Source organism: Platichthys flesus, chromosome 17, assembly GCF_949316205.1.
Source record: "Platichthys flesus chromosome 17, fPlaFle2.1, whole genome shotgun sequence".
Classification (NCBI taxonomy): domain Eukaryota; kingdom Metazoa; phylum Chordata; class Actinopteri; order Pleuronectiformes; family Pleuronectidae; genus Platichthys; species Platichthys flesus.
In genome coordinates, this window is record NC_084961.1 from 17,736,032 (window position 1) to 17,750,777 (window position 14,746).

General features: G+C 43.1%; 1 protein-coding gene across 1 annotated transcript; it reads right to left on the minus strand.

The window, feature by feature from the left end:
• Window positions 1–434: 434 nt before the first annotated feature.
• Window positions 435–13,033, minus strand: hivep3a (HIVEP zinc finger 3a). The gene is made up of 6 exons (XM_062409109.1): window positions 9,164–13,033; window positions 8,552–8,730; window positions 6,312–6,469; window positions 6,152–6,226; window positions 4,245–4,801; window positions 435–1,724 (listed from the first exon to the last, which is right to left on the minus strand). The coding sequence occupies exons 1-6, from the start codon at window positions 12,980–12,982 to the stop codon at window positions 1,182–1,184; spliced, it is 5,331 nt and encodes a 1,776-aa protein (XP_062265093.1). The 5' UTR covers window positions 12,983–13,033; the 3' UTR covers window positions 435–1,181.
• Window positions 13,034–14,746: the final 1,713 nt, after the last annotated feature.

Sequence of the window (14,746 nt, forward strand, 5' to 3'; positions counted from 1 at the left end):
TTGCTATATAAATAATGATTTTAATTATTATATTACCTATTTTTCATCAGGACACACAAAACATAAAAAGCCCAGAACTGATTTGGACTATACTTGTTGGAGGGATGGGGCATTGGCTAGGGAAGATCCCGATTCATTTTAGAGCAAATCTAGTTTTGACATAATGAATTTTCCCACAATTCTGTGACTTTCACAGAAAATAAAGTGTGGATATTGATTTAAAGAGTTTGACATGTTTAGGTATGTGGTGAACGCATGTGCTCTACTGTGTGCCATTCTAGTCCTAAACAGCATAAAGCATAAACTTTATAATGTGGCTTCTTACCTTCAGCCTCTGACTGACATTCCCCTCCTTACATTGAGAAAACGTATCCGTTGTTGTAAGTGACTCAAAAACCACACACTCACCACAATTTTAATATAAACCTGTAAAAATGAGAAGTTTAATGGTAAACGTGAGAATGACAGTGATTGTATCATTTATAAAAGCAACAACACAAAAATACATGTATCTGGTCATGAAAAGAAAAACCAAACTATACCGTAGCTACTATGTTAATGAAACAGGTTTCCTCTGGATATTGTTTTGTCAGTGCACTCCAAACGTCCTGATCCCAAACTTCTTTTAGAAAAAGAAGGTGATCGTAAACCCTGCCTCATTAAACACAAACAAAGACGACAACAAGAACGACAAAGAAACTGACAAATAATAATAATAATAATCACAGCCTTTAAGAATGACATTTTAAAACCACAATCTTGACGTAAAATTGCACTTCAAAATACTGGTCAGGATGAATAAATAGTTGTAGTACCTTTCTATATCCATTTTGATAATACAGTACATTAACACAGCAATAGTATATTAGAGCTGTCAAAGGGGTAAATAGGGTAATTGATTAAAACTGTCTATTTTCATTCCAGCTGCTTTTTGCATATAGTACAGAATTTGCATAATAGCACATAAATAAATTAACACCAATGACATCAAACAAGAGGGTAAAAAAAGATTTACAAAACATACTGCATATCTAACATGGTGTCTATATATATTATTCATATAATTACATAACAGCGTCATTCAAAAGCGGTGCTCAAGTGCTCTTGCCTTTTCTCCTTGGAGTCTAAACCACTCTCTGGTTTTCAGTCTTTTGCACTGTCCCTTCAGACTCTCCCCCCAATCACACCTGTGTCTTGGAGGAAGGAGTTTTTTTTTGGCCTTGGGTGGTCTCCGGGTAAACACACCTCTCTGTAACATGTGCGTTGGTGTTCACCTCCGCAGGCCTCACCTCCGTACTTGGACTTGGCAGTTGTTGGAAGGATCCTCGACTCTTCCTGTGTGACAGGGAGTCCAAATGGCTGCTCCTGGGCATTTCCCCCGACTCCAGAGGGTCTGCCGGGCTGGCTCTGCTGTCGGGAGATGTCTTTTGGAGGGTATCCTGCCGCTGCAGCAGAGAAAAACTCCCCTTCACGGCGCCACTCTGTCTCCAGGAGGACTCTGTACCGGTGGGATTAGCTGTGGTTGCTGTAGGGCTGCACACCAGTCTGTAATGAGGGAGGGGGGACCTGGGCTGAATCATGTGTATCCCCCCAATGGGAATAAGGAGGCTCGGGGCCCGGCTCGGCTGCTGAGAGTGCAGAGGGAGGTGACTCAGGAGGTTGTAGGCTCCTTGAAGCCTTGGGGGATGCGGGGCGATGTGGGTCAGACCAACCTCATCCACCGACTACAACAAAACAAGAGGAGATGAAACTTGAATGGTTCTGCAGGAGGAATTAGGTCATTACACAAGAAACTAAACAAGGATACAGAGGGACAGAACATTAGCAAAGCAGGTATAAATGAAAATGTTCCTGGTGAAAATCAATAGCAGTGTCTCATGAATTACTAAGCCTCTGTGCTGAGAAAACAACTTATGAAAGCCGAGCTCTGGAGAAGTGCTGAGTTACAGAACAGTCGTAAAAGAGATCGTTAAACAGCCTCATATTGACTCACATTACATCAACACTTCAGCATGTTCATGTGTCAAAATGTGGTTAGAGGTTTAGGCAGTTTGTTTATTCCTTCATTCCCTTTAAAAATGAGTCTAGCTCCGTCAAACTCCAGATGGGAGTTTTCTTTTCACATTAGGCAAATTCCCATTTGGCTAATGTGAAATTCCCATGTCAGAGGTGTTCACAGGAGTGTTCAGGTGAGGAGTGGCATCTGGGTGCACCCTGGCATGCTGTGTCCTGCACAACCTATGGCAAATGGCATCCCCTTACCACACAATGCAGAACCAAAACCAGTCTGGCAAAAAGACACACAGCCAAATGTGGGGCTTCCTGGCTGCAGCACTGGCTCACTACATCTTAATGCAGTCTTTAATGATGGTAAGTTAAAATGCCTTATTTAAAAATGTTTAAGGAATAAAGTTGTGGATGAATAGTTTTGTTATTAGTTTATCCCAATTTTTTTTAAGAAAACAACACAAATTTCAGGTGAAACCACCAAAGGTAACTATAACTAAAATAAATCACTTCTATTTTCTGTGATTCTGAGTCAGTTGAAGTTAAGAAGCATCTTGATATGCCTTGAAAAATCATGTCCACAAGCAATAATAGTTACATCAGCTGCTCCCCAATAGTAAAGCCCAAACCTAGTCCCCTGGTGGCTGGCTGCATAGTACGTCATACACCCCACCTCGTCCATGTTGGCAGGGATGATCCATTATCTACACCACTGATCCTGTAGGATCGATTAAGCACTTCAAGTAAATCATAAGGAGTTATTTTCACACTGATTTGTGTATTTATGTGTTTTCGTTTTTGATGAGTTTGGTTTTAATGAGGTATTTGATGACATAAAAACAGGGTGAAACATCATGATGACAGCTGAGACTGAGTCGTGATTGATTGTGTGTGTGCAGGACCTCGATACTGTGGCTGTACCCCATGATCATTACTCACAGACTCTGGCTCCACATGATTTCAACAACGCAGCGCCTTGTCTTAGATATTTTGGCTTCATTTTCTACAGTGGGAGGACGTACAGTCATGCGTCATCCATCTTTATTTACGGTAATTAGGTTAATGTCGTTGATGCACAGGTGTACGCCAGGACCGTGTGACATCACCGCTGGGTGTGGTTACAGGTGCAACAATGTTCACACCAGCCAACCCAGTAAAACAGTGCTTCTTAGACTGCTGCTGAGTTACTCTCTGAAGACATCATTATGAGGCACCCTGCCGGAGAGCGAGTTTAATGAGACCACAGACAGGAACAACAAACAACAACATGTCTCCTGGTGAGGTACCATGCTTGAATCCAAATGCCTGGATGTTCCTGCACTGAGACACTCAGTGAAGTAATGGACACGCTCCCATACAAAGAGAGTCAGTGAGTGCAGACTCTCTCTGGATTTCCAGGATACAAACTTTACCAGATTTTAACAGAAGCAGGTTCAATGTAGGTGGTAGGTCCTTGCATCCAATATCTAGACCTATAAATATGACTGTGTTCCAAAACACCACCAGTTTACAGATGTAGCTTATGTGAACAGAAAGTTCTGTGTACAAATGTGAAAAATGGACCTGTAGTGGATGTGAATTATTATCTCTTCCTGTGAGACCTATATTAGTGTGAAGAGGAAGTGGTGAGGTTACACCATGACATAACCACAAGTTTTGAGTAGACACGTATTATATATTTTTTTATTAGGGTGAACTGAGATATCCACCCATGTGGTTTTGTCGTGGACATGTGGTTTCAATAGTTGGTATTTAACTATAGGCCTGCTTCTCATTTTATCAGCAGCTGCCCAGGGAAAACATGTTGGGTCTACTTTTTTTAAGGTCGGGAGCTGCAGGCTTTGGTTGTGAGTGATATAAAACAAGAGAGATGCCTTTCCTTCCTTTTCCAATAAATGTACGACTTTAAAATAACCTCATATGTACCAGGCTATCTATATTAGTTCTAGGTGTTGACTCATTGGGATTCAACTGAGCCACACAAGATTAGCTTTGTCAGCCAAAAGCTGATATATTTAAAACTGTAGGCTAAACTAACAGAGATGGATCGAGTCACAGGTGAGCGAAGACTGTGGTTTGAAGGAAAGCCATGTTTTGACCAGTGTTAATTATACACAGCAAAATCCAGAAAGTAATACAACAAGAAATTATCAGTATTATTTATAGAATATTAATCCAAATGCTGTCAACAGATGTTATGCCACGATGTTTTTGAGACCAAAGCTGAGGTGACTCACCAGTCTTGCTGTAGACGGTCGGTCCCATGGATGAAGACTGGTTTGATGCTGAATAGAGATGTTGGCGAGGGAGCCCAGGGGCCCACAGTAGTACTTTCTATGGGGCTGGACCATAAAAGGTGAAAGACCTCTAACGGGGGAGACTGGACTCAGCGGGGAGGTGGAGACAAGACAACTGGATGGTGAGAGGGAGGAGGAGGGATAAGGCATGGGCGATGGGCTACGAGGTGGAGATGGCTCCCTTCGAGAAGTAAGGGATGGAGTGCTAGGGGAGCAGGAGCCTCTGGAGGACACAGATACTGAAGAATCAAGGCATCTGCGCGCGAAAAGGCCCCTCCTGGCCCTGGCCGAGCTCCTCTGGGCAGAATCCTTGGGGGGGAGTAGGATTGATGGGCTTGGTTCAGGCTCTATCGATTGGCTTTCAGAAGCCTTGAGCCAGTTGTCTTCAAGTCTACCATCTTTGTCCTTTGCATTGTTATCTTCATCATGTCCACCTTTACCCAGATCAGAGGGATCTTTTTGTTTCTCTGGGTGAAGTGGACGGTTTTCACAGTCTCCTAGGACAGGAAAATAAACAAATTTTACTTTCTCGCCACCTGCTTGCCAAAACAAACCAATGTTAACTATAATTCTACATCAATTGTACTGGACATATGTTTGGATAGATACAGCACTAATGTGATGACTATGTGTATTCATTGGCCTTGTAGTGTATTGTCCGCATGGAATCAACCAACTGGTGGGCACATTGAGCCAACACAAATTTATTTTCCTACAATGTAAAGTCTGTAGGCTGAACAGGGAATGTGGATTGAGCCTCTTATGCACCACGTGAGCAATTAAAATGGTGGGCTCCATCTTTTCTGTGTGATATTCATTTCATATGGAAACATCCCTGTGGTAAACACACTGCACTGGTGAGAGCAGCTCACAAGCCGAGGATAGACATCACGTTTCCTTGCAGTGGTATTAAAGTTTGTTGACGTTGTGTTTTTGTTTGTTCCCTCTCTGGTGTCTAAACTTTCGGTCACTTGGCTACAGTAAATAACCGATCGCTCACACAGAATGCCGTAAATTCTCCCAAGTGGGAACACAGGTCCACATTTATGAGAAAGGCCATATAACCTGGTAGCATGACATCCAGCACAGATATCAGATTAAAAAGACCATACAAGGCTTGTTAAAGTGAGGGTTTGAAATTGTGGAGAAGCTAGCGAGAGCGATCACATGTTGAAAATATGAAACAGATACATCCCACCCCCTATCATCAGCCCTCTTGCTAAAGCTACGCCCTCAAAACACATGAACCTGCACTGCCTGACAACAGCTAGAAGACAACTTTTCCAGGACAGGCTTACTTCTGGCAATCTTCTCTGCTTTGGCTGAAACAATTTACCCACCTTACCTTTAAGTAAACCAGCTTACAACTTCCTCTGCTAGCTTACTGTGTGTTGCAGTGGCTGTTTCAATATTGTGACCATGCTCAAAACCCCTGATGCTTCCCATCATCAGAACGATGATGCAGGTTGTTAGGAATATTTTCATTCTTCACAAACAATGACTTAACCAAAGGGTTTTCAATTAGTTGGTCTAGAGGCATATTTATTAAATATGCAATATACAGTATATTCTATTTCAATACAAGTTTGAAGATTTAGCTTGTTACACAATAAAAATATATTTTGTAAACAAATAGCAACACATCTACATTAGTCACCATGACTATTATTATAACAGAAAGATGGCCAGCTGATCCAAGAATTGTGCAGGATAACTGATCAAATTAGCCCAGTAAGGAAATCCACTTGACACATCCCCTTAATAAAATGCTAGTTCTGGTGAAGCCACAAATATAAAGAGTGAGTTAGTAGAGAAGAAAGTATAAAAATAAAAAAAACATAGCATACCTTTAACTTTGTCATCTGTATAACAACAGGTTTCTTTTCCACAAGGCTTAGATCTCAGGTGTTCGGTGAGGTTCCCTGCAGATACACAAGAAGAAGTGAGAAATCAACGGAAGAGAAGCATCAAAAATCCTGGTGTAGTATTTTTTTTATAATCCTATACCTTTGGCTTTGAAGGCAGTGTGACACTCACTGCAGTTACAGCGATAGGACTTTGTGCACTTCTGCAGAACACTAGCATTCTTAAGGGGGAACCCGCAATCCTCACATTGGCACTTTCCACCGACTCCACCACGCATAGGAGCATACTTCTCATTTGATCTGTAGGTGCAAAGAGAGCAAGAGGTTTCACTTTGCTCCTTAGAGCGTTTCCCTGTCAGTTGTCTATTGATGCGGCTCCGTTCTGAATGACGGTAACAATCAATATGAGGGTAACTGGAGCTGACAGACAGGCAGCAGGTCATTTAGCACCTGTAAGCAGCTTTTTAGTGCCTGTATTTATCCAGTGTGAGTGCGTTATCTGTTTGGCTGCTGCTACAAAGTGAGCTCACACCGTGCTAGCAGGGCCTGGGGTGAAACACTCCATGTACACTGAGGGTCTCTCAGCGAGGCACCCACTTCAGCTTCAACAGAGCCGCTTTCATAAGCCAAAACCAGACACCCCCCGCCCACCTCCCACTGCCTTATAACGCCATCACAGCTCACACCACCACTGAGTCTAAACAAGGGGGAGACTACGATGTGTCCCAAGGTCCGGGCTTTGCTGCAGCCGGCCAATAAAAACATTTTGGAGAGGGAGGGAAACCCTGGCCCCGACCAGCTGCTGCTCCAAATAAGCATGAAAAAACATCGAAAATGAAAACACATTCCTACGACAAACAATCATTCTGATTATAATCGGCACTTTTTCCATCTATTTTCACTTCAGGCTTCACGGCTGGATAAACTCGACAGGTATCACAAACGGTTGCTTTTACAGTCTCAAAAAACGTTTAAGTTCATGAAAGAGAACACTTTTTCAACCATGCCTATGTGCCACTTTCCCTCGCCATAGAGCAGCTGTAGTCATAGGACCTATTCACGCCCCAAATCCTTGCCGTACTGACTGAGTGTCTGTCACTACAAATTCATTTGAGAGGACATCGAAAACACATCTTAATTTCGCATGTTTTTGGTTTAAAGGTCCTGCAAGGAACTTTTCATTTTCGTTAATTTTGGTACCTCTGTGGACCAAAGTGTCACCTGTTGTAAAAACCTCGGTCCAGACAGCATGTGCCTTTGTTTATGAAGGAGTGAAAAATACATGTAGCAAATTCAGGATACACACCAAGAAAACTCTGCGATATTGCAGCTCTCTTTAGATTGATTTTAGAAATGATGATAAGTCTTCCCACTCTGCATGCCGAAGTGTCCTTGGGCAAGATACTGAACCCTCCCTGATTGAAAAAGTTCGGCTGAATGTGTGTGTGAATGGATGAATAGCAATAAAACTGTATTATAAAGCTTTGAGTGGTCATCAAGACAAGACTAGAAAAGACTAGAAAAGCGCTATATAATTTCAGACCATTTACCATATAATGAAAGACGGACTGCATCAGTTTGCATCCTCTTTTCAGACCACTGTCTTTCTTATTCTGTTGCCACTTATCAAAACATAACAAAGTGGGCTATGTTCCAGTCTAAGACCATTTTTGTTCATAATGTTAAATCACTAGGTCTGATGCAGTGCTAAGTAATGTCGCTATGGTAATTTGCATTATAATATACCAATTAATATACTGTATTGCACACTGATGTAGAACACTACTAAATGTTAACATGTTGCATCATCGTTTGAGATAGCTTTTATTGCTGTAATTGATAAGTGACAGCCAATCAGACATAAGTTTCCTATTGTAAATTCCAGGTTCTCAAATGGCAGAATCTTTAAAAGACGATTTTGGAAATAGTCATGTGACATATTCACTGTTTTCTGCTGTTTAATGGAATGAACAACAGTAATAGTTGATCAAGTAGGGAGATTATTAAAATCTACAAATCTTGTGATTTTTGCTGTTTTTCAGCCCTATCCCATTCTACATAGCAGGCTCCATTTCAAGCTATCCTGTATGGCCATGTGTAATGTTCTACTCAATTCGTTGGTTTCAGTGTGAGAGATTGAAAATGGGTTGCTGCTCCATGTGACTGTGGCTGTGATGGTTTGTATAAATCCATCTCTGCAGGAGCAGAGGAAGCTTGGTAGCTCCCTGGCTTCATCCCCTCAACAGACGGGCTCTGTTGGGGCAGACAGCCAACCACTGGTGTTTTCAAAAGACACCACACTATGTGACGCAAGCCTTCAAGTCATGAGGTATGACAATATGTCATCAGTAAACTAATGTCATCAGTTAAGGCCACACTCACCCCTCCTCAGAGATCCAAACTTCAGGAGGTTCTTTATTTCTGGAGCATGACTGGACTTCCTCCACTTTTTTCTTCTGTTCCACATTTACCTCGTCTCTGTTTGACTGGATGTCTCCTGCCGACAGCTGCCCGTTCCGTGTCCCCTCATGGTCTCTGCCGTATGACTGGCTGTTGTAGACCTACACTCGAAAGAGACATGGGGAAATTCACCAATTCTGCTCCAGAATGCCCAGGGAGACAAAAATTGGGAATTCTCATTGAACGTTGTATTTTTTTGTATTTGTTAAAGCACATCTTTTCCCTTTGTGTGTCATGATTGCTTGTTTTTATACTCAGCTCCCCGGTGCTTAGTTCCATCAAACTTAAATCATAGTTAAGTATTATTTGGGATTGAGGCTTCCAAGGGGATTAAACAATAATATAACCTTAGAATACCAAACCACTGTTTGCCGAGATCTTTAACTTCACCATTGGAAAAAAAGCAAAGACACCATTCTAATCTACCAACCTCAATCTCAATTTAACTTTAAGGCTTAACATACTTGCTCCTCCACATTCTTTTACATTATAATATAGATTGCAAGACAATTGTAATCAGAGGTTAGTAATTACCTCAGTGGAGCATGGTCTTTTGTTGTCCTCTTGCTCTTGCTCACTTGTCCTGACTGACATGGTGGATATAGTGTAGATAGAGGGACTGAGCCTCTGCTTACAGTGCAGCAGAGAGAGAGCTGTTTTGCTGGAGAGGCCAGGAGGGTTGGGATTATAGCTGCTAGTGGACCATGATGAGTACACAGAAGGCTTCTGCTCATCAAGGGTAGAAGGGTTTGGTTTGATGTAGTTTAAATAGCACCAGCTATGACAGGTGCTGGACAACAGACTTGGGAAAGACGGTCCAGCTTGTGTGATGGGAGAACAAACACCTGGTGGACATGGTTGATTTTCTTGTTTAAGTTCCCGACCACATGGGTCCACTGATGCCTTGTCAACAAATGCCATTTCCCTCGCTTCCTCTTCTTCTTTTACCCGTTTCTGCTGCTGCTGTGACTCAGGGGGGAGCTCCATACTGTTTGAAGGAGAAAGCATGCGCTTGTTGCCCCCTGAGCCTGATAACCTTAGACCATCCTCAGACCACAACTGATAATCTGGACTTGTGTCCCTGTGGTTTCTGTACTCAGCTGCTGGAATACCTGCATGATGTGAAACTGCATCAACTGTCTTCTGGGGCCTCAGAGCTGTAGACTGAGACAATGTAGTGTATATGGCACATGCTTGGGAGAGGGTGTCTGTTTGGAGACGCACTGCTACTGAAGGAGATGCCACCGGCCTCAGTAATTCCAGGCTGGAAGTGATGTGAGGAGTAGATTGTTGACTGTAGGAGAGACCTACTCTAGTGTCTAAGTAATCGTCATGCTGTGAGGGAATCTCTAGCTTCAGCCCTGTAGACATGGGGAGGTAGCGAGCTCTGGCTGCCCCTGATGGTCCGTGTGTGAGATAGGGCTGTGGTGCTTGAGGAGGGGGCTGTCCTGTATGGATGTGTGAGGTCCCCTCTTTTAAAGTATTTACAGAAGGGCCGGGACTATATAAGAGTTCTGTGCTGCCTGTTAACTGAATATTTTGACCAAGTTTCCACTGAGGAACTGGATAACGCGAGAGTGTGTCACCTGATACAGGAGAAGTAGGCGGCCTACTGCTGCACAAAGAGGTTGGGTTTGCTTGAGCAGATGTGCTACTTGTGACACATTTAGGACTACGGCTTGGTATATTGCACTGGTCCTCTTCCTCCTCATCTGGATCTCTGATAGCAGTGTGTCTCATTAGGAGACACTTTCTTCTTTCCCTCCAGCCAACTGCAGTGCGCTCAGGGGACAGACAGCTATAGTCAAAAGACTTGCTGCGGGTCTCAGCCAATAGGATACTTGGTTGGGGGTCATGAGGTGCCTGCTCAGATGCTGAACGCCTCATCTCTCTCTGCTGATGCACTCCAGGCACTGTGAGCATGTGAGAAGCTCTGGATCTCCTCAGTGGTGATGATGCTGCTGTCTCCATGTCTGGTCTATTTGACTCCTCAAAGGATGTGGAACGACTAGATGCATAGGATGCACTACTCTCCTGACTAGGGCTATGGGGAAGAGATATTGAGTCAAAACTGGATTCTCCTGAGGACTGGGCAACCTCAGCAAGACGTAAGCGCTTTTTCTTTGGAGGAAGTTTTTCTATAGGGAGCTGGGCCAGCGAGGAGCTTCTCTGTGGCCACTGAAATTCATCAGGCTTCTCCTGAGGTTTTGCTGTGGGGGCAGGCTCTACAGAGGTAACTGTGCTCATCTTGGAATCCTCTGTCACCAGTATTTCTGGAACTTGCACACTGTGTTGGCGGACCAGCTTTCGTGTGGACAGTTTTGTTGACTGTTGAGGGGGTTGTTTCTGAGGCGGCAGCTGACATTCTTCATCAGGTGGAGAGTCTTTTGTTACCTCAGGGCCTTGATTCTCATTGCACAAAGATTCTTGTTTTTCAAATGAACTAGTATGTTGAATTACTGAACAGGTTTGCAAAGTAGGTCTTCTGGGGCCCTCATAAGCTACACTGCTGTCGTCTTTAAACTGTCCTGACAAGAGGGCAGGAGAGGGTAATGAAGGAGAGGAAGGGTCATCAAGTTCCAAACTCTCCTCTTTCCTCCTCTTGCGCACAGTTGAAGCTCCTACTCTGACTGCATGGTTAATTAACTGTGAGAACGCCACTTGACTAATTACCACCTCATTTCTGGGATGATGTGCTAAGCACAGGCTTTGCTTGTGTTTCTTATAACCTTCCCAATCTTTGCACCCAGTGCCACAGGCCTCGCACTCATATGGCTGGGGTTGACTTGGCTTGTGGTCAGGGGTAGTGGTTATGCTGTCAGGGTAAAATGAGTGAGAACCCTCATTGTCCTCTTTTGTAAGTTCAGCACCAAGTGGAATTTCAATAGCAGGCTGCCGTCTTAGCATCCCATAACGCCGGGCTGCCCGTATTTCAGAAGGTTGCCTTTCATCAAAGGACTGACTTTGGCAGAATTTACTGTAGCCACCACTGGAGGTATCACATGAACTAGCTGCAGATGGCATTGAGTGACTTCTCACCAGAGGAGCAGTGAATGTTTGGCCAGTTGGTTTGTCCGAGGACTGAAGATGAAATTTTTGACATGGGACTCCCATGGTGATGGAGCCACTGCTTTTATAGCAGGGATCTCCAGCTTTAGGGCTATGAATAAGTTGTTCTTTAATAGATGAAGCCTTTTGGTTCTCTGAACTATTTTTTCTAGAGAGCGAGAATCTCCTTGGTTTAACACTATCAATTTTACTAGTGTCCACCACTGCCTCATTGATGGTGATGAGTTTGGTAATATGGTCAATGACCTGCTTCTTGGGCACTATAAATGGGATGCTTTTTTCCTTCTGATCTGAGGGCTGCTGGTTATGAGGACGAGACATCCTCTGTAGGTGTCCGAGACGTCCATATTTGCCAAGGATGATCTCTGCATAGCTTTTGGCACTTGTGTTGGGGGGACTGTCCTGTGCCTGCTCAGTACTTTCAGAGCGAGAGAAATAACCTGATTCTGTACTGCCTTTACTGCTTAAAATAAGAGATGAATTCTTCTCATCCGAATCTTGAGGAGTGTTTTTTCCTCTACTTAGACGGAGAGCTAATCTCTTTTTTACTGCATTGGAGTCATCACTACCTGCAGTACAATCTTTGGCCTTGTCTGTTTCATGACTCTTCATCAAGGTTACACTGCTTTTTCTTTCAGTAAGGGAAGAAGTGGATGATAGCTGTCTGGTTTCATCTTCTGACTCGGTGACTTGCTCCTCGAGATTTCTTGGCTCCCCAAGTGCCAGACCTGCCTTCACCCTGTGGGTATGCGATTTGCGGTGTTTGTACAGGTTACTCTTGGTTTTAAAAGAGAAGCCACATGGGGCACAGGGATAGGGTCTTTCTCCTGTGTGGGAGCGAATATGTTTCTGTAGGACACTAGGTTTTGCACATGCCCGGCCACAGTAAGTGCAGACATATTTTCCTGGTCTCTGAGGCTTACGCTCTCGTTTCTGTTTTGGGGTGCTTTCTTGGCTTTCTGCGTTAGATTGGGTTGGGTCAACTGCTAGTTTTTCACAAGGAACTGTTGTTCCTTTTCTTTCTGTTGTTGCTTCATTTTTGTGTTCTGGCACTGTATCTGAGTTAGTGCTTTGCCGCTGATGCCTGAGACGCTTGCGTTCAGGATGCTGTCTTCTGGACTGTTTGGGTTGCTGTTGCATGCCATGGGGCTTTGGGGAGCTTGTCTGCTGTTTGGGCTGGGAGGGAGACTTAGGCTGCAGGTCAAGGTGAGGAGACTCAGGTTGACAATGTTCTTGACCTCCGGACTGCTCCCCAGTCGTCAGGCGACTTTGCAAGGTCTCCATAAAATGGGAGGACAGCCTCAGGTAGACAAGTGGAACCACTTAATGTTGGTGATTTCCTTCAAATTATATCCACTTCATCTGACGGTCACGTTTCATAATTTTCGCTTGTGTTACAAAAGTGTAACTGCTTGACAGAAGAATGATACCATCAAATGCAAAAGAGTGGCAAAAGGCAATTTAGCTGTGATATGCCATTTGCTGTGGAGGACGTCCGCTGCCATGCTGACCTAAAGCATCCCATTAAAAAAGCAGTCAGCCAGTCAACCAGTTGAATCAGTGGAAGATAGGATTCTTCTGTCTTCTCAACATTAAGATCTGTCAAGACAAAAAAACAATTATATCGAATAGTTTGTACACTTCAGGTTTGCGTTACAGATAAACCCTTTCTAAATATGGATATTTGCGTTTCATGTCTTACATAATAACTGTATGTGTCATAACATCCAGCTTCCACATGCACCTGGCTGCTGAACACTTTGAAATTGAAACTGTTTATGTAATATATCTGTACATTAACATGAAAGAATGCAGCAAGTAAAAAAAAAATCTCTATTAAAATTTCCTGGGGGAGAAATATAAGTAATTGCAATGACTATGAAACAAACATATGAATAACAACATCATTTGAAACTGTCCTGGTCTTCAGTGTTACTCATCAATCATGCATTATTTATTTCAAAGCCATGGATAGCAATGTGTTCCTGTTGCACAGCACCACATTTCATATCACAACCTCTTCTGTAATATAAGTCAGATCATCCTGCTGCAAGAAAGACCAAATTATAGATTATCCTATTAGGGGAGGGAGTTACATCATTCCCAGCAGTAAATGAAAAAGACATATGTATGTAACATACTCTAATTAGTGTGCATTATTAACACGTTATGCCAGCAAATATCACTGTCTGACACTGTTACATGACAATATTACAGCATTAGAGCACATGTGAATGGCTCTACCTGTCATATATGCCATCATTTCTTGAAGGCATATATGGATCATTTTCACAGATAAACTGATGTTTAGAAGGCCAAGCCAAATTAAGATGAAAGATGAAAGAGTAGAGATACTGAAGAAAACTCCCATGTGTGTGTTTTTTGAGGCAGCATAAAGAAACAGTAAACAAGGCATCCCACACACTGACCAGCTGGTTTCAACACCCACATTCTGGTGGAGGACAGCAAAGTTGCTGAATTATTTCAAAATTACTGATAACAGGTTTATAAACATCTTTGGTTGAACTTGTGGGAACTGTTTACATGGTAACATGAGATGAATACTGAACCAATACTTTTCTTCATATGAAACGCAGATATACGATGTGACTTCCTTAGTTTGCAAGAGAACATTCAAATGTCACAGCACCAGATCTCTTGCAGTGAGAATACTAGGTGCTATGTAGGTCACACAGGTAGTGTAACTAGACTAAAAGCTTCTGCAGGTGAGTCAGAGACCCAGGCGTCTTATTGAAAATAACTCTTTACAGCTCAGGCTGACACGTTCAGAGAATACCCTGCATAAGGGTGTCAATGACTGGAGTGAAATACCTTTCAGAGGCAGCACTTACTCAGAAATGGCACCAAAAAACAAGCAGCATCTTGCAATGCATCCCTAATTTACACTTGCATGTGACCCACTTGTTCCAGAGTGAACTAAAACGTGTTCATTATACCTCTCATAGTGCAATTGAACCTGCAGCACCTTGGGTGAACCGTTGAAATACTCATGAAGGGCACAAGTCTAGGTGTAATGTAATGTGTAAT